Source organism: Oreochromis niloticus, linkage group LG8, assembly GCF_001858045.2.
Source record: "Oreochromis niloticus isolate F11D_XX linkage group LG8, O_niloticus_UMD_NMBU, whole genome shotgun sequence".
Taxonomy (NCBI): domain Eukaryota; kingdom Metazoa; phylum Chordata; class Actinopteri; order Cichliformes; family Cichlidae; genus Oreochromis; species Oreochromis niloticus.
In genome coordinates this window covers 18,446,388-18,465,282 of record NC_031973.2, presented here as the reverse complement: position 1 = coordinate 18,465,282, position 18,895 = coordinate 18,446,388, and the positions used below count along the sequence as shown (strand labels likewise).

At 43.9% G+C, this 18,895-nt stretch overlaps 1 protein-coding gene across 3 annotated transcripts in view; it reads left to right on the top strand.

The window, feature by feature from the left end:
- The window catches only part of capn15 (calpain 15), a 43,895-nt gene that overhangs the window by 17,933 nt on the left and 7,067 nt on the right, over window positions 1–18,895 (top strand). For all 3 annotated transcript variants that reach the window (XM_019362705.2, XM_013272880.3, XM_013272883.3), the window contains exons 2-10: window positions 2,052–3,720; window positions 9,863–10,071; window positions 11,955–12,138; window positions 12,996–13,219; window positions 13,754–13,879; window positions 14,932–15,084; window positions 17,933–18,094; window positions 18,185–18,420; window positions 18,552–18,721. In XM_019362705.2, coding sequence (XP_019218250.2) covers window positions 2,052–3,720; window positions 9,863–10,071; window positions 11,955–12,138; window positions 12,996–13,219; window positions 13,754–13,879; window positions 14,932–15,084; window positions 17,933–18,094; window positions 18,185–18,420; window positions 18,552–18,721 — 3,133 coding nt within the window. The remainder of the gene's footprint in view (window positions 1–2,051; window positions 3,721–9,862; window positions 10,072–11,954; window positions 12,139–12,995; window positions 13,220–13,753; window positions 13,880–14,931; window positions 15,085–17,932; window positions 18,095–18,184; window positions 18,421–18,551; window positions 18,722–18,895) is intronic.

Sequence of the window (18,895 nt, the reverse complement as noted above, 5' to 3'; positions counted from 1 at the left end):
CAGATCTCACTATAACCTCTATGTCCAGCTGTTTGTCTGTTTTTCACCTGCCTTGACAGTCATTTGTCCAGTCCACTTTGTGGTTGTATTGGTAGGGACTTTAGCAAGTGCACTACTGAGTTTTAGGTCATTGGCTCTCATGTTTTGGCTAAAGGTTGTCCTGTGTTACCATTGTTTTCAGTAGACTTACTGCTACCTGCTACACACTGTGTGTGTGGGTGTGGTGTTTGTTTGGCGTCACAATTAAGTGCCAAACCCCTACTCTAACCCAGAGCTTGCAATCCTGTGGCTGTAGAGCTGCTGGCTTCCTGGTTTGCTTGATATGCACCTGGATTTCTGCCAAAATGAAATAAAGCTCCCTTTTTTATTTGAGCTATTTTAAAGCTAATAAAGTGCCGGGTGTTTTATTATTTATTATAAAAGTAGATTACTTTTCATTGTGATTCATTTGCACAATCAGAACCTGACCGATATAGTATTTTGGTCTATAAATTGAAAAATGCAACAAATGCATTATTGCAATGGGAATGCAGAGCTGAAGTACAAAAATGTCTGCTCTGATTGTAAAGGTTTCAGGCTCGTGCCCTAAACGAAATCTTTTAACACAGCAGCGTTAGATGCTGGCATATGTAGTTCTCCAACCAAAATATCACACAGAAGATCAACAAGCTTCAGTCACTTTGAGGGCAACATGTTCTCTGCTGGGATCAATGTGAAAAACACTGAAGTATCCTAGCCCTTGGCACCTTCCCCTCAGCTATCCTAAATCCCCACATTACCTTCTCTGTTGGTGTTCACACATGAGCAGCCTGAGTGACACTGACATTTATGGGTTTGTCCAGATAGAAACCGTGTCCGTCCCTTGGGGCTGTCCCTCTCCAATCCCGCCCCCACCCCCAACCCTCTCCGCTGCACAGTTGGAAGTATCCGACTCTGCTGCCTTCCCTCCAAGGCCCTAATATACCCTCTATCAATAAGTCAGATTGACTGAACTGCAGGCACTCAGAAAGGACTGTACACACGTCAATCCACAGTAACAGACTCCTTTTTAGGTTTTAGTTTGCGAGAGGTGGAAAGAAATCGAGGGGCCTGAATAGATGGATTTCTTTCTGCGCTGTTTTCTCTGTTTGAGTCCTCTTAAGATATGTGGATAGTAGCGAGCTTTAAATTTGCTGTAACTCCAGTGGCATGAATGACTTGCCATTTAAAATATGCCTGAGTCATAAGTGCTGCCAGAATTAATAGACCCATCCATTTGAAATTCATTTGGGCAAGGGATTGACGTGACCTTAAGTTGCTCCCATCTACCCTGCATTAACATTCACTGAGAGGGGAGAGAGCCGCTAATATGAAGTGGAAAAGATCCTAGCTGTGTGGTGTGGTGTGGTGTGGTGTGGTGTGGTGTGGTGTGGTGGGGGAGGTCTGGGTTTTTTTTTTGGTTTTTTTTCTCTTCTCTCTCCTGTGTTCTAGTGAGTGTCAGTTAGGGGAACTCGAGCAACACTGTCCTAGTATTCTGAGGCGATAGCAGCCTCCTCTCCTCTCTTCTCGCTCCTCACTGTGCGCTGTCTCCCTGGCTCTAATCAGGTGGCCATTGTGTATGGATTTACTGCCCTCAGTGCCCCCAGGAGGGAGATTTGATTTTTTTTTCCCTTTCCCCCCCTCTGCACTGACTAATCTTTCCCTCTCGCACTGTATTTTTCTGTTCTACTTCTGTCTGCCTCTCCTTGTCTTGCGTTTTCTGGGTTGTTTTTGCTGTTTGCTCTTTTCTTCCTTTACGTGATCACCCTGAATTTACCACAAGCATTTTAATGTCAATTCTCTGGCTTTTTCCATAAGAAAAATCTTGTCACGTTTCCTTCTCTCCTCCCTTGCTCTGCTGACACTTTAAGCTTCGCTTGACTGAAATAGCTCGCGCGTTTATGCAGCAATGTAGTTAATATGCATCTATTTTTGCCAAGCACTTACAGCTATATGGCAAAAGGTATTACTGACTGATTTGTTTGGTTCATTCTGTTCTGACTCATTGTTTCCTCCTTCTTCTTTTTTTCCAGCCACTCTCACTCTCCAGGCTCCATGGCAGCAGCGGTGCAAGGCAGTGAGTGGTCATGTGGGCGCTGTACTTTCTTAAATGCCGGTGCAGCACCTCGCTGTTCTATCTGTGAGGCGCCACGCCAGAAACCCGACCTCAACCAGATCCTGCGCCTCAGCAGCACTGAGGAACACCGCTGGACCTGTCCCCGCTGTACCCTCAATAACCCGCAGGGATCTGGAGCCTGCTCGGTCTGTGGCTTTGGTCCATCGCCCGCCACTCACACACCTCCTACGACCACCATAGCTGCCACTGCCAATGGTCTCCCTTCTGCGCCCACTGAGCCCCCAACACCCACGATCACTCCCACAGTGCTACTTGAGCCCCATGGACAGCATCCAGCTAAGGAGGAAGTGTTTCGACGGTCTGAGAGCAATGGTGAGGTGGGTGGGCAGGAGGGTCAGCAGGCGGGCTGGGCTTGTCCTCGGTGCACACTTCACAACACCCCTGTGGCGCTTTCATGCTCAGCCTGTGGTGGGCCTAGAAAACTGTCTCTGCCTAAAATCCCCCCAGAAGCACTGGTAGTGCCTGAGGTGCGCACACCAGTAGTGGGCTTTCCTGTTCACACAGCCGCTTCGGCCCCGCTACTGATTGACCTAACAGATGACTCCCCCCCAGCCCCGCCCTGTGATCCTCAAGAAGCTCCCCATGCATCTTCACAGGCCCTTGCCTCCACCTTTACTTCATTCTCCTCCCTCCAGAACAATCCTGTGCCTCGCAGTAGGCGAGAGGTACCGCCTCCGGGACGCCCACCGAACCCAGGAACCAACACTCCCAGCCCCACTTCCCCTTCAGCTGCCAGTGTGCCACCCCAACCTGGCCCACAGAGGCCAGCTAAGCCCAAGCACGCCCAGCCCCAGGAACCTTCTTACCCCAGCAAGCGCCTCAGTATCTTGGAGGAAGAAGAGTCTCAGCACCACCCACTGACACCCCACCTCCCTGTTGCTTCCACATCAGCCTCTACCTGGAAGTGCCCTAGCTGCTCCGTGGCCAACCAAGGCAGCTCAGCGAAGTGCGAGACCTGCAGATCGTCAAGGGGTGGTGCTGACCTCATCGACCTGGTAGGCTGTGAAACGGTACGATTTACCCCAGCAAGCCCCTCGAGCCCAGACTTTAGCACATGGGCCTGCTCTAAGTGCACCCTGCGCAACCCTACAGGTGCTCCCAAGTGCTCAGCTTGTGGTTCTTCAAAGCTGCATGGCTTCCAGGAGCAGCAGGTGCCTCTACCCCGCTGCTGTACACATTGTGGCCTCCCAGTGGGGCCTGGTACTGCATCTTGCTCCTGCACACCTTCCTCTTCTTCATCATCCTCAGGTCATAAAATACGCAAACAGGCCCGGGGCTTTCCTTCATCCTCTTCTGCTGTTGCCTCCTCTGGTTCCTCTTCGTCCTCCACCTCATCTAGCCTTCAGGAGAAGGTAGGACAGTGGAGCTGCCCAGCATGCACGCTGCTCAATGATATAAAAGCCAAGAACTGTGCAGCATGCCACACACCCCAGCAGTACCTCACCCTGCGCAAGGTGGTTAAACCTCTGAAGAGAAGGGAGAGCATGCATGTAGAGGCACGACGACGGAATGATGAGGGCGAGGCAAAGGAGCTTTGGGAGAACATAGTCAGCTTCTGCAGGGAGGTAAGAGAAAAATATTGCTGTTAGTAATTATTGAGAATTTGAGGCTGCTTCTGGAGTGTGGTTGTACAAATAACCAACTCTGGTCATTCTTTCTAGTTCCTTTGAGTTAGTCATGTCATGGGTCACCATTTTTGTTCTTACTTTGAATGCATGTGAATGTCCTGACTTTGAGACATCAAAGGCTGCTTAATTTCAATGTGTAATGCGTCAGAGGGAACACATTGCCTTTCAGAGCACAGTTCTCTCATTGTATTTCCTCTTTTCGTGCTGTCATCGTTCCCACTACTTTAATATCTCTAATTTCAGAGAAATGTCAATAGGTTTTGTTATTGCCGTGTTTCTGCTCGCTTCCTTAGCTGAGTTTTTAACGACCACACAGTGAATCTTTACCACCTAAATGAACTACGGATATGGAGAGTCTAATGTTTATAACCAGATTACCTCTGGCCCTCGGCTGCAGTGAAGTCACTTCACAGAATTCTGAAATTCTGTTTGACGACAGTGACTCTCGTGTCAGGAGGATTGCATTATTTTGGTTTGATTGTGTCTTTTGATTGCTCTGATTGTTATGTTCAAGCAGCAACGTCCAAGGCTGAAAAATGAAGCTGAGGTGGAAGTGCCAAAAACAGTTTCTGTAATGGCCACTTGAGGATGGCTCCAAAATGAGTCCATTCTAGTAAATTCTTTTATTAAATTGCCCAACTTTACAGCAGAAGTCAATCTTTTTGGCATCAAAACATGTTTTAGTCACAATAGTTGTATTGCTGTGCTTCTCCCCCCCCCCATGATTCACCAGTTTATTAGGACTCACTGTAACTGATGCATCTCCTTTGACTGACAGGTGGATGCTGTTTCAGCTTGAAGCTAGGCATCTCCTCAGCTACGAGCCCCTGAACTGGACTTGCCAACCATGTTTGTGGTGTTGGTCTCTTTAAGAGTATTTTTCTATGCAATTATTAGGCAAATATTATTTTAATCACACTAACAGCCCGTCCAAGAACACTGTAGAAGGAAAGGAAAATTTCATAATTTTGCATGTTATTCAAATCTGTCAGTGCAGAGTACCCAGTGTGTAGTCTATAGATGTAGCTTGGTAACCAAACTTGCTTTTTAGTTGAAAAAATGGCACTCCACCCTTTGATTGTCATTCTAGTTCCCAAAATCAAAAAATGGGTGATGTCCATCTTTTATAGCTTTTTTCTTTTTTTTTCTGTCCAGCTGTAGCTTAGTTTGTATTTTGGAGAGATTTTACACTGCTTAATGAAATATATTTCCTTTCACTGTGTCGGAGCAGACCTCTCAGTAAGAGATAAGAAATATCATTATGAATGTAATTTCCTTTTAAAACAAACCTAAGTACTTTAATTTTACCAAGGTCGGGACAGACAGCAAGAAGTCCTTCTATAGCACACTCAAAACAAATATCACACTGCAAAAAGTTAATTATGATGTTTTTACTTAATTGAAAAAGAACATACTTATAGTAATTATGTTTTTAAAATTCAAATTTTAATAGTGTCAAATAGCAATCCCTTTCTACCTGCTCCAGTGGCTTTCGTATGCAGTTGTCATTCGAACACTTCTTACTTTGGAGAATATCTCGACCCTCAACATAACTAGCTTAACAGGAGAGATCAGCTAGCTTCTCCGTTGTAGATGTTGTGCCAAAAAACCTCTACTTTGTGACAGGAATATTCTTTCTGGACTAAAATGACTTGATATCATTCATTTTTGAAATATGATTGACAGATTAAAGATCAACAAGTCAATTTACAACAGTTTAATTATAGGCAGTCATTTTTTGGCAAATGCTAGAAATCACTTTTTGGCATGACACCAGATGATTGATTTCGTTTGTTTTTTCTCATCCCGAGCCAAGCCTGATACCACTTATCTGTGCCGTGATGTAAGCAACCCTGACGTCTGTTCTTTGTATCAAACTGGTTCAGGCTCACTTTATTTCTGCAGTGCTCAGCCTTTAATAAGCCTGTATTATGTTATCATGGATATCTTACCCAGGCCTATCAGAAATGTTCATTTGAAACCATTTAAGACCGCCACCACCTGCTCGGTAGACCGACCTGAGTGGTCTAATTGCACCTCAGGAAAATGAGGGCATTGCAGAATTTTAGACCGTTTTGATTCGGCTAAGTTTCCAGCCGGCTTTTATTCTGTCAATTTATTTGGGTGTCAGATGTGTGCCCATTTACTACACCAGCATGACACCTATCCTGCCATGTTTACAATAGCATGAAGTGAGCCTTCGAATGCATTATTAATGCCTTCTTTGAAAGTCACAGGGCTCACTGCTGCAAGCGTGGGAGGGAAGTTGGCTCGGTAGGAAGGAAGGATATCGGAGATCCCTCATCCCCACCTTCTCCTCCTCTTCTAATTTAAGATCGTCATTTAAGCTACGCTTTCTTTTATCGTCTGTCTTTTTCTCCTCAAATATTTTACGTCTGCCCTTTCTCGAGCTCTTCAAAGTACTTCATCTCCCTTTTATCCCATCTCCTTCCATCACATCTATCCCCACATGCTCATCCTGTTCTGCTAATACCTCAAAATACACTTTCCCCTTGCCACCCACTACACCCCTCCACCCCCATTCCACCCTCTCCACACGACTGCACTCTATTCTCCACTGTAGTAGTCAGTGTGAGCCTGGATGTGTGCGTGCGCATGTGTATTTGCTAAGGTGAACGCAGGGCTGGCCTATTTTTAGCAACGGAGTTGGAGTGGAGGGGAGCACAAACGATATACTTCCCTATAGTGAACGTAATCACTGACGGCATCAACTGCTGCATCTCGGGTTCACGGGCCAAAGAGATAAAGGGGGGGTAAATTGGTAAACAAGAGGTGCTAGTCTCTCTCATCCATCTCTGTCAAGGCACAAGCACTTGCCAAGTACCAAAATGCCAGTGGTGAAAATTTAATAATGATTAAAGCTTTTGGTTTAGGCTGTAACAGGATGTGCAGTACAGTTTGACAGCAAGAATGGAGGGACCGCTTCAGAGCACCCGTTTTCTCTCTGCTGTTGGGTAACTGGACCAAACTGGAACTGGAGTTTGTTTTTGTTTTTTATAAAAAAGTATTCTCTGCTCACCTGAGTGTGGTTGCTTTCTCGTGCCTCTTTTGCTTTTTTGACTCTTCCTGATTGGTTTTGAGAGTGAGAGGTATGTGTGTGTGTGTGCATGGTGCTAACGCCTGAGAGCAGTCTGCTTACTCACTGTGCCAAACAAATAAATGCTGCTAACAGCCATCAACTTAACTTGTGAACTGTGACACACCGCATGGATTGAACTGCTTTTTGCTGTTCCCTTTCCGTGCTACGCAACAAAACCAGGCCACATTTTCGTTCTCTTTACTGCTCTTCATACTACTTAGTTGCTTAATTTTCTGCCGTATTATCAAGGACCTTCTTGCCAGGCTTGCGCTGCTTGTTACAGTATTGTGCATGGAAGGCTTTTTTTTTTCTTTTTTTTCATAAAATATGCTTTCATGATGCTAATCTTGTAGCTTGGGTATCAGAATGAGACTGACACAGCCTTGTATGGCTGCCAGTTTTGAGACTGGAAAAGATGGGAAAGCAGCTGGTTTTCCTAGCTCAGCACTGAGTTGGCTCATTGCAGTGTTTGCATGCTTGCATGTGCACAGCGATGGAAACAGAGGCGGCAAGACAGCCAGCGAGAATTATCCTGTAGAGTCCGCAACACCAGAATCCTTATTTAGGAAATTGCTTTATACGTGGTTATAATTCCTAATTTTACACTCTGCTGAAGTCAGATGTTTAAACTTTTGGTGGTTGGATTGTAGATTATTCGATATGAGGAATTAATGCTAATTCAAGGTTAATCTCAAATTAAATACACATTGCATCTTAATAGAGATGTGACGCAAGTTAAAAAGGGAAATACGATCTAAATTGCCTTTGTAAGGTGTTGGGCCTCCATTCTTTCCAAATATATATTTTTCATTTTATTTTTTTTTAATGATAACAGTGGAAAGTCTTGTATAACACGTCTAAGGAGCCTTTAAATGAAACCAAATGCTTACAAGAACAGCACAATGGGTCTGCTGCTCCTCACTGTAGGGATCCCAGTCTGTCCCAGCTGTCGTAGGGTGCTGGAGAAGTTGTCAGGTTAACGTGTAGAATCAGACAACCATTCAGACTTTACATACATGCCCACAGCCAATTAACTTAACAAGCATGTCTTTAGACTATGGAAGGATCCTATAGAGGCACAGGCAGAGCTCCACACAGAAGAGAAACATGGTTAAATGGTTGTTTTGAACCAAGAATGTAAGGATCAAACATTGATTTTCATCTTTTTGTTAATTTATCATCTGTATGATCCTCTGAGTCCAGACTGCAGTCCAGAGTGTCATATCACATTTCAGAAGCGCCTAATTAACATCACAGAGCATCATGTACACTTCAGATATGAATAGGCAAGTGGCTTTAACCTTTGAGGCGGTTTGCAGCAGATCATTCTGCTGATGATAATGTCTTTCAAATGGGTCAGGGCAAAACCCTTAAAGGTACTCACAATACAGGATGTGAGTACAACCGGATAAACCACACGCACTGCGTTCAGGACATGAAAGAATGGATAACAAACACGCAGCATAACCTGGTAGGATTTGGTAGCACAAATGCGCACATCAGTAGCAGCATTAAAGTGTGTCTGTGTAGGTTCCCTGTCCTCCAGTTTATTGTAGTCTTAAGAGATTCAAAAAAAAGAGAAAACAAATAGATTAAAGTTTTAAAAGACATTTCACCGCTATTCCAAGAGGATACGAGCTACTTTTTTCAAGCTCTTAAGACCAACATTAAAATAATTCATATAATATTGTTTTCATACTTAAAATAGAGACTATGGAACTGTAAATGCGAGGCTTTCCATACATTTCACGTGAAGTAAAAAGGAAAATGTTTCCTGTTTTACATCAAGTTCAGAGCAAAATTAATTAATCCCACAATAATATAGTGTCAGAAATGGGAAAACAAAGACAACAAAAGCTTTAAGGCTGCATTAGTAACAGCCAGCGCTCAGCTGGGGTTAGAGCAGTTTGTATGTAACAAGTCAGACTCTTTAACCCTCGGTCGCTGATCATAGTTGTCTTTCTCATGTCTGTTAACATACAGACTGTATTCTTTGAATTGCATTAGTTGGAATTTCAGGATCTGTGCGTATGCAGGGACAAAGCTTTGATCTTCACCTCTGTGTTAAATTGATATCAACCCAAAAAAGCCTTGCGATAAAAGCCTGCACATGGGTCACAACTAAACCTGTGAACTACAGAATTGATAAGCTACGTGACGACCTTGGATGGCCAGGGTGGTAAGGAAGCATTCAAGTGACTCTGTCTGCTAGCAAATGCTGCATCCAGGCTACAGAATTGGATTGTGGGGGATGGTTACCAATTGATTCGCTTCACTCTAACTGCCAGTGGGGTGCCCGCTTTACATCACCCCCCCCTCGCGATGCAACTGGCCCAGTCCACTTCTGACACGGCAGATGGGAAACTGGATAGGGGTTTGGCATGTGTGGCTGTTTGCCATCTCAGGTTTGTACAGGCGAGTTTTAGATGGGCAGATAGTGTGTCAGGTTCGGTGTCTGGATCTGTTAAAGTATCCGTGTAGTTCTACTCCTGTGTACAGTAGCGGGGCAGTGTTAGAACCCATCGTGTAATTTAAAATGCAGTGTACTCTGCAGGGGAATGTGCCAGAAAGCAAGAAGCTCCAAATGTTTGAAAGTGATTTGCATTTTTGTGCCGCATCCTGGTTAGGAGAGTACAAGATGCCACATTTGGGCTTTTACTGTGCACATAATAATCTCACGTGGAAAGAATAACGAGTAAATGTGGAAGGCAGTAATTCGCCCTCACTCATAGCAGAATCCAGGGCTTGTGTGATGGTCTGTACTGTCCTGCAAATCATGTGAAATTGTAGGATAGTTGGTTCTTTAAAAACTTGCATTAGCAGTTTGAAATGCTTTAAGTCCTCACACAAGGTCCTTTAAGAGTGATATTTTTTAAAAATGGATTTTGGAGTTTACAGATGAGGTGTTTTCATGTTCAGTAGTTTCACTCCTTTGTCTCTCTGCCTTCTTTCTCTCTGTCTTTTCCTCCTCTTTCTCAGAATTCAGTGAACTTTGTGGATGACAGTTTTCCCCCTGGACCTCGATCTGTCGGCTTCCCAGAGGGCGACAGCGTCCAGCAGCGAATCAAAAAGTGGCTGCGTCCCCACGAGATCAACTGCAGCAATTTCAAAGACCGAGGAGTCAAGTGGTCCGTGTTCCGCACGCCAAGGCCCTCGGACATCCTGCAAGGACTTCTTGGAAACTGCTGGTAAGCTGATACACCTAAACATAAGAACACACGGGACACTGATCGTTTAAGATAACCTTAAAAAAAACAAAACAAAAAAGTTGTTGATTAATGGTTTGACTGGAGACAAAATAGAATAGCAGCAGATCCTCAAAGCAACAGGAAATTTTTCATTCCGTTAGGTCTCTGTTCAGTTTCTGAGAAAGGTCAGAGGAATGCAAAGCAGACAACAGCCAACACTTCTCTGTGTGCATCTGTCAGAGTCTGCTTTCGATGTGAGCTAGAGATGGAGTGGCAGTGAAACAGTAATTGAAGAGGATTAAAGAGAGAAACTTCAAAAACAAAGCAAAAAAACAAAGGAAAGAAGGTAAGCATGAAATGAAAGGTTGAGCACAGCGGACAGATGTACAGATACATGTGACAGGGAGATTATTCACAGTAATGTGGACCTGGACACACGCTTTATCTCCCTGCCCTTGTTCTGGGTGCCCTTTGGGGTTTATGTGTGTGTATGCTGTTGTCATCCATCATCTTCCTGTAAGCATAAACGTACACACACGAACACAAAATAACAACAAAGAACAGTCAGTCAGGAAGTTGTCCCCAGTACAACTTTTCGCTTCATCACCAGCGCACACAGCTTATCAAAAATAACCCTCCCCTGAGCCGAATCCTCTCACTCGAAACAGGATGTAACCCAAATTCTTTGTCATTGGCTTCGTCTCCCCCACTCTCTCACTCTCTCGCACACGCTCACACTTGTCCTAATAAACCAACAAACAGCCCAGCTTCTGCCAGCCCAGCCAACCAGTGACGGCAAAAGAAAGTCGTGCCAGTCGCCTCTGTCCTTGAGTACGGCTGCAGTACAGGCCGACATCACAGTTCACATTATGACGCGGCTAATTGGATTTTCATTGGATTCTTTTTTTTTTTTTGCCAATTTGTATTTCATCAGTGACTGAATGGGTTGATCGGCCTTGCTCGGCTGACACTTAAACAGATGGAATATAGCTTTAGTAATGCCGCCACACAAGAGCTTCACTCTATAAAATAATGTGCGGACTGAAAGCAGCATTCCTTTTATCTTTTCAGATATTGCTGCAGTTCTGCCAGAGGCAAAAGTAGCTGCTCAGTTTGACAAATTTTTTTTACTTTTTTGCTTTTGTTGTTGATAGAAGAATCAAACTAGTGCATGTGCAGCAGTGAGTCTGCGGCATGTAGAGGCAAATACCTTTAGCTCATTGTCCCCTCCAAAAAGACCTTTCTTTGCAGAGCCATTTCATTAATAATGTTTAAAGATCTTTCTACGTTTTCTGATGAACTAATGTACACTTTAAACTCTCTTCCCTTTCAAGTTGAGTCTTCATGTCCCCAGCTGTGATTCCCCAGTGTAAAGAATTACCATTTTCCACATCTATCTGGATTTTTGATTAGCTAATTTCTCTTGCAAGTTAATTAGAGGAAGCAAGCCCGTTTGTCTTTGCTGCGGGGTCTATTAAGAGTAATGGGGAGGTAACCAGAAGGCACAGAAGCTTGACTCATCAAATGTGATTGATTTTCAATGAAGGCAAATTATGTATATATGTATAAAAAAAAGTCTTTCATAAGTGCTTGAGGCACTCTGTTCAGGAGAATGCTTTAATTCCACATTTAGACTTTAATAGCAGCTTCTCAGTTTTTTCCATTCCTTTCTAATCACATCAATTGACATTCCTAAAGCATGCCTGTCTCTTTGACTGAAGACGGCGCTCATTCAGCCATTCACTTGTCCGTCACAATCAGCTGATCATTTATGTGGTTTCTCTGCCTAATTCACATTTTCTTCGCGCCTCGTTTCAGTCGGGTCTGTCCGTCCTGATGTGACGTTTCATTTTCCAGTTCATTGAGTTTTATCGGCTCTCTAGGTTCCTGAGTGCACTCGCTGTGCTGGCAGAGCGTCCAGAGCTCGTGGAGAGGGTGATGATCACCAGGACCATTTGTCCAGAGGGGGCGTACCAGGTTCGGCTATGTAAAGACGGGACCTGGACGACGGTGCTGGTGGACGACATGTTGCCCTGCGACGACTTCGGCTACCTTCTGTTTTCCCAGGTAAGTGCAATGTAGAAAGATGTTTACGCTGATAATGTAAACAGACAAGAGGGAATTTTAGATAGACATATACAAAATAGATAAACACTCAAACAACTGTCTGAAATTTGGGGGAAATAAATATTGCAGATCTCTGTGTATTAAGTTGGGAATTCTTGCAAAAAATAACGAAAAACATGATATGTCCCATATTAATTGCTCCAGATCTCTGAAACATGAACTGACAGATCCAAGACTTTGGTAAAGGCCTTCTCATCCCAGAGTTTGACCCTGAAAACGAGTGTGTTTCGTGGGCAACTCTTAAAAAGAATTACATTCGACTTTGTGAACCCTGAAAAATAAGCCATTAATTAGTTCAAGTTAGTTGATTATGTATTTCTTATCACAAGCACATCTCAAAGGACTCCAGTGAAGAGAAGAATCTAATTAATGAACAGCCAACAATTACGGGTCAAATGAGGTACTGAATTATGCAACAAATAAAGCACAGGCAAATAAAAGCGGGCATTCATGCATGCGGGAGAGACACACTGCGACAGCGTGACACCTTATCTACACCTTATCATCACTCCAACAAACGTCATCTTTTCAAAGAAGACAAAGGAGCAAAACAAGAGGGTAGAAGTCACGCTCGGTGAGGCAGTGACCTCTGACCATGCAAGAAATGCTGGAAAAACATTGCACATGCACATAAACAGATAAAAGAGCAAATAAGAGATCCTACCTCTGTTATCAGGTTATCATTTTCATTGACCTTTAGATAGAGGAAACTAACCCAAAGACAACATCCTGCTCCCTTTCTCAGTGAGTCATACTCAGGCTGATGTTTCCTCTCTTACTTTTTCCTATCATTCCAGGCTCAGAGGAAGCAGTTATGGGTGGCGCTGATTGAGAAGGCCCTGGCCAAACTCCATGGTTCCTACTTTGCCCTGCAGGCAGGGCGTGCTATTGAGGGTCTGGCCACGCTGACTGGGGCTCCGTGTGACTCCCTCATGCTCCAGGTCAGCTCCACGAACCCGCGAGAGGAACCCATCGATACAGACCTCATCTGGGCCAAGATGCTTAGCTCCAAAGAGGCTGGGTAAGCGAGGGAGTAAAGGTGGTTCAGTTTAAAAGGAGCATATAAAGTAATAAACCTTGTTTGAAAACACTTTGAACCAATATTCTCTGATCAAAACTACAAACGGGGGGGCACTACAAAGGTGCTGAATGCCAATTTAGAGCATGTGTCCATAATAAAAGTTCTGCCAGTCATCACTTTGATACACGAGCTTTCAAAGCAACATGAGACAAATAGTGCAACTCCAAAGGGGCCATTTCATCTGTGTCCAAACTGCAGGTCCATCTGCCAGAATGATTATTTATTTTATCAAAAGCAGTGCGCTAATGAAGACTTCACTCACGTACTATGGTAAACAGAGACAAAGTTCATCACTAAAAAGGAGCATCAGTCTCAAACAGAGGCACATCAAAACTCATCAAAAATACTATTGTTTTTGTTTTCTGTAACTGTGTCTGCCCAACCTCGAGGTTAAGGTTGTAAGATTTATGTTTTTATCCCTGGTTACTGAGTAGTAAGTGCATTAGTGTCCTAATGTCATTTCTTGTCTTTTAGGTTTCTTATGGGAGCGTCTTGCGGAGGAGGCAACATGAAGGTGGACGATGCTGTTTACGAGTCGTTGGGTCTGAGGCCTCGACATGCGTATTCCATCTTGGACGTACGAGATGTCCAGGGTTACAGGTACGGGTGGACTCTGTTGTTCTGACCACGCCTCCTTATTCCAAATTTATCTTCTTAGAAATCCTTCATACACCATTAATAAACGTATCTGGGCCCTCATTAGTCAGTGTTATTATATGGTGGCTAGAACATGAACAAGCCCACGAGCCATATGTTGAGCATCACAGAATCCGGTGGCTTGCCAGTGGAGAACGGGTGCACAACAGATCTGTATGAGTGCTCTGTTTGGTGCAGCACTGGGAATCCACACAATTCCTTGCACTATGAGAAAATATGTTTCTTCTTTGTGATAATCACACACAGAAAAGTCTGGGTCAGAAACTTTGACTATCATAAATAACTGGAACATCTTATGGATTAAAAAAGCGAGTTTAGTTCTCTTGTCAAAGGAACACCTGTTCATCCTCTATTATAGCTCCGCTTGGAAAGCCTCGCCTCTCCTCTGTTCTCCAGATGCATTTTAGGAATTAAGTCATCCTTCATCATGGCGTACTGAAATTGATTTCCGGGTCACAGTCTAGAGGACGGAGGACAGAGGAGGCACAAATTAGAAAAATGAGAAAAGCCTAATGAAGGTTTCTTCCTTCTTACCTGTGAGGAAAGAAATTTGACAGTAGCCAGAAATCCCAGAAGTAATTTGCTTAAAACCCACACGCAGCCACTTTCATTTACTGCCATAAAGCAATCAGAGTGGAAGACTTGGGCTAGACTTGGCCACAGGGCTAGATCCAAAACGAGTTAGAAACCTCCTGCTAGGAGCCCCGAGGAGATAAAAAGCACTCCAGAAACAGTGAACCACATGCACTTTGTTACTTTTTTTCCTGGAAAATACAGATTCTCCAATATGTTATTCTTTTATGCCCCTTGTGTTTTCTACAGTATGGAGGAGGCAGTAAAATAAAAAGGGTTGTTAAAAAGCAGCCAGTCATCCATAAAAGGAGTAATATGACTGTGCAGAGATGGGGGTTGCTGCTTTGACTGAAAGCTGTTGTCACATTTACTGCTTGCTGAATCTGTCTCTCTCGCTGTGTCCGTTATCTTCCTGCCTCCAGGTTGCTGCGGCTGCGTAACCCTTGGGGTCGCTTCTCGTGGAACGGCAGCTGGTCGGACGAGTGGGCAGACTGGCCACAGCATCTCCGCCATGAGCTGATGGCGCATGGCAGTAGTGAGGGGGTCTTCTGGATGGAGTACACTGACTTTATAAAGTAATTATCATTAGCGCAGCACAAGTGTGATCTTTTTTTTCCCTTTTCTTTCTTTTGGTGGTCATGCTGAAATCATTTTGGTTAATCTCTCTATACCCTAGTAATGAATTCATGCAGTTATGTATAGTAAGGCTATTTTGTTGTCATTACTATCATGTTTGCTTTTTCACAGTCAGTGACTGTACCTGCTGGCATAATAGACCAGTGGCTGTGACCGCTAGGCTACACTCACAGATTTCTTGTGTTTATTCCAAACATACTCTCATTAGAAGACTTTCTGTTCGATTTACCCACCACTAGCTGCTTAGAATAGGTTGAATGACTTAAAGAGTCCTTTATCGTACCATGATGGACACACGTAATGTGTTAAACGTGATGGACTGTTTGGCAATCTCACGCCTCTGTGGATTTTACTGACCATCTGGTATTGACACCAAACTGAGTTACAGTGTTTTTGTTGTCGTTCCATTTTGCTTGCTGACAAGCGCATCATACACTGGTTTCCACAACATGTTGTTATTAAGAATTGTGGAGGGGGGGATTTGGCAGGCAGAGGCTTAGGCTTGTCATGGCTTTCAGTGTGTTTTGTCATATTAGACTAATCCTGTCACTCAGTCATACACAGCATTGATAGTGACTAGTTTTTCTCTAGCTGTGTTTTGCTGCATGCCGACATGCGCTTCTAGTTATCACATTGAAAAATAGTCACAGCTTTCATTGAAGTGTACCCATAAATGCTTTTTTCTTTGTCATATAAAAAAACAAGTGTGTACTTAAATATCGCTTTTTTTTTACTTTGATCACTCAAATCGCGTTCTTACTTCAAGTCTCATTCACCCATTTACACAGGGCTTTTTTTCCCCTTATAACCTAAGATTCACACTTTGATGCATCGGCAGCAGCTATGGGTTCACTGACTTGTCCGAGGATACAACACGCAGGCTTGAAGAGCGAGTAATCGAACCACCTTCCGATTAGTAGACGACCCACTATACCACCTAAGCCACAGCCACCCTTAACCCCCTATATATATTATAAACACCCCTGTTCTGTACTCTTCTGTTACAATAGTTGGATACTCATACTGGCCACAGTATGAAACAGTGATGAGCTCAAACCTCACGCTAGCTCTGTGTAATGTCAGTGAAACTAGATGTCCCCAATAAGGCCATCTCTGTCACACACCTCTGCTCGTGCACACAGCAACCTCATCCATCTGTTGTTTAAACCGCATAGCCCCCATGACCATGATCACCACGTTTTAAAAACTTCAACATCAGCGTTTTGGTGGCTGCTGTGTTTCCTTTTCGGTGTCAGAAGTTCCCATAATTGGATTAAAGACTGTAGTGCTAAGTTATCAGCTAAAGCTAGCTAGCTTGTTAGCGAGCTTCATTTGTAATGTGTATGGCTGCAATGCAAGGACACATATAAGCTAATTAGGGCTAAGTAATGGACTAACAGAGAAACTGGAATTTCACTTATTAAAACTGAAGTACAAACTTCTTGAAAGGTGGGTACCACAGAGAAAGCCATATTATTAGGTAATCCACTACAGAAGCTTTAGCATTATTGCTACGGTCTGTGGGGACTGCCCCTTGGTTTATGAGGAGCAGCCAATTGGTTGAAAGTCGACTTAAAGTTGAGGAGAGAGAAGTTGCTTGTTTCAGGCAGAGGGCAGAATGAGGCACAATAAAGTCATGCAAAGCAACTCTAGTGGAGCCAAAGAATAATGACGCAGAGCTGGAAATGGCTATAATGGGGCCCTTTTACAAGCAACTCAAATGGCCATAATATTTGAAGAAAACTGAACTGAATCTGAATTACAAATGTAATAAAGCTTAAATATAATCTACCATTCACCAAAAAGATATTTCATGCGTAATTGAATAAATGGACAAGACTCCACTTACATAGGAAGTTTTGTTTTTTTTAAATAACTGTCAGCAAAAAGAACTGAAGAATGGAGGAAGTTCACTACATGAGCAGCTTGACGTAGGGCTAAATTGTCTGTACAGTGCATTTGTCTCTCTGAATTTATTGCTCCTGTTGTATTATGAAGGAGGAGGGACATGAATAACAATGTGGCTGTCCTCCTGAACAACTCCAACCTGAAAAATGTGTTCAGCCTAGATGAGAATCCCATATGTCTTTGGGCTGTTTATTGTTTTCTCTGACAGGCAAATAATCTCTCAGCTTTGTACTACATGACAAACTCGCAGCCAGCATCTCCCTAGACTTGTTTTCAGTGTGAAAAAGAAAAAGCGGTCAGCTTCTCGGACAAGCAAGGCCCTTAAATCGGCCCATCAAGTAAACAACCAGGGCCGATGTTGATTATTGATAACATTCTTGGAAAGTGGCTAGACACAAAAGCGGACTAAATGCAAACAAGAGGATTCATCAGCAGACGTGTTTGTCTTTTCTGATCAAAGCTGAGTGTAAAACTTAAGCGTTCCCTCTTTTTCCTCCTCTCGCTTCTTCCTGATTGTCAAGAAGACAAAAGTAAGATGTAAGACTGTTGTCAGAGCGAGGTTAGGAAGTGATGAAACACTGAAAAACAGACTGAAAGTAAGGAAGAGAGTCTCCCGTGGGGGTGATGTCTTTGAAGAAAGAGGTCTGATATGCTAGCAAGGTAAATTGTGTTTGTACAGGGATGCCCTCAGAGGCTATGCTAACGTTAAAGAGTTGCCTGTGATGCATACAAATAATCGTAGCTCATGACAAGAGGAGATCAACCGGTCACACTGCTAGCATCTCAGAGGAACAGGCTCTTATGCAGGTCTTTTTTCTTTCTTTCTTCTTCTTCTTCTTTTTTTTTTTTAAACACGTACATTTTTTCCCCCTCCCACAGGTACTTTGACTCAGTGGACATTTGTAAGATCCACTCTGACTGGCAGGAGGTGAGACTACAAGGCTGCTTCCCCAGCAAAGCCAATGGGCCGGTCACGGTCACAGCTCTCACTGTGCTGGAGAGGACAGCACTGGAGTTTGCTCTTTTCCAGGAGGGAAGCAGGTAAATTAGACTGTAATCTAAATCTTTCAGTACCCACACATTTTTCCTCCTTGCCCTTTTTCCACCTAAGCCTCTTCCTCTTCTCTCCAGGCGCTCCGACACAGCCGACAGCCACCTGCTGGACCTGTGCATCATGGTCTTCCGCGCCTCCTTTGGTAGCGGCAACAAGCTGACTCTGGGCCGCCTAATGGCCCATAGCAAGCGAGCGGTGAAGAAATTTGTTGGCTGTGATGTTATGCTGGAGCCAGGGGAGTATGCTGTTGTCTGCTGCGCCTTCAATCACTGGCAGATGAATGTCAGCAGCACAGGGGGTCCACCCACACCCAGTAAGTGTACAGATGCATTGGTCACAGGCAGGAATTTAGTGTTCTTGCTTGTGAATGTTCGCTTAATGATGAAGGAACTCTGTTAAACATGTAGTTTTTGTCTTCATTAATTATTCTCCCCTCCTTCCCAGTCTCTAGCCCCACCAGTGGAGCAGTACGGCGGCCCAGCCAGGACTTCCCCGGCTACATCCTGGCCATTTACAGCTCTCGTCAGGTGATGGTGGAGCAGGTGGAAGCGACCGCGACCACATTGGCCGACGCGATTATTCTACTCACAGAAAACAAAGGCGAAAGACACGAGGTTAGAAACACTCATTCCAGAAAAAGAGAAGTAGTAAAGCTGCAATAATGCAAACCATATTTGTGTTACTTATCTGCAGTCAAGTGAAAAAGGTTTTCACAGAACTCTGTGGGGTCCTGTGAAAAATTAATTATACTCCATGGTTCAGTAACTATAACTTGGGGAAAAAATTGT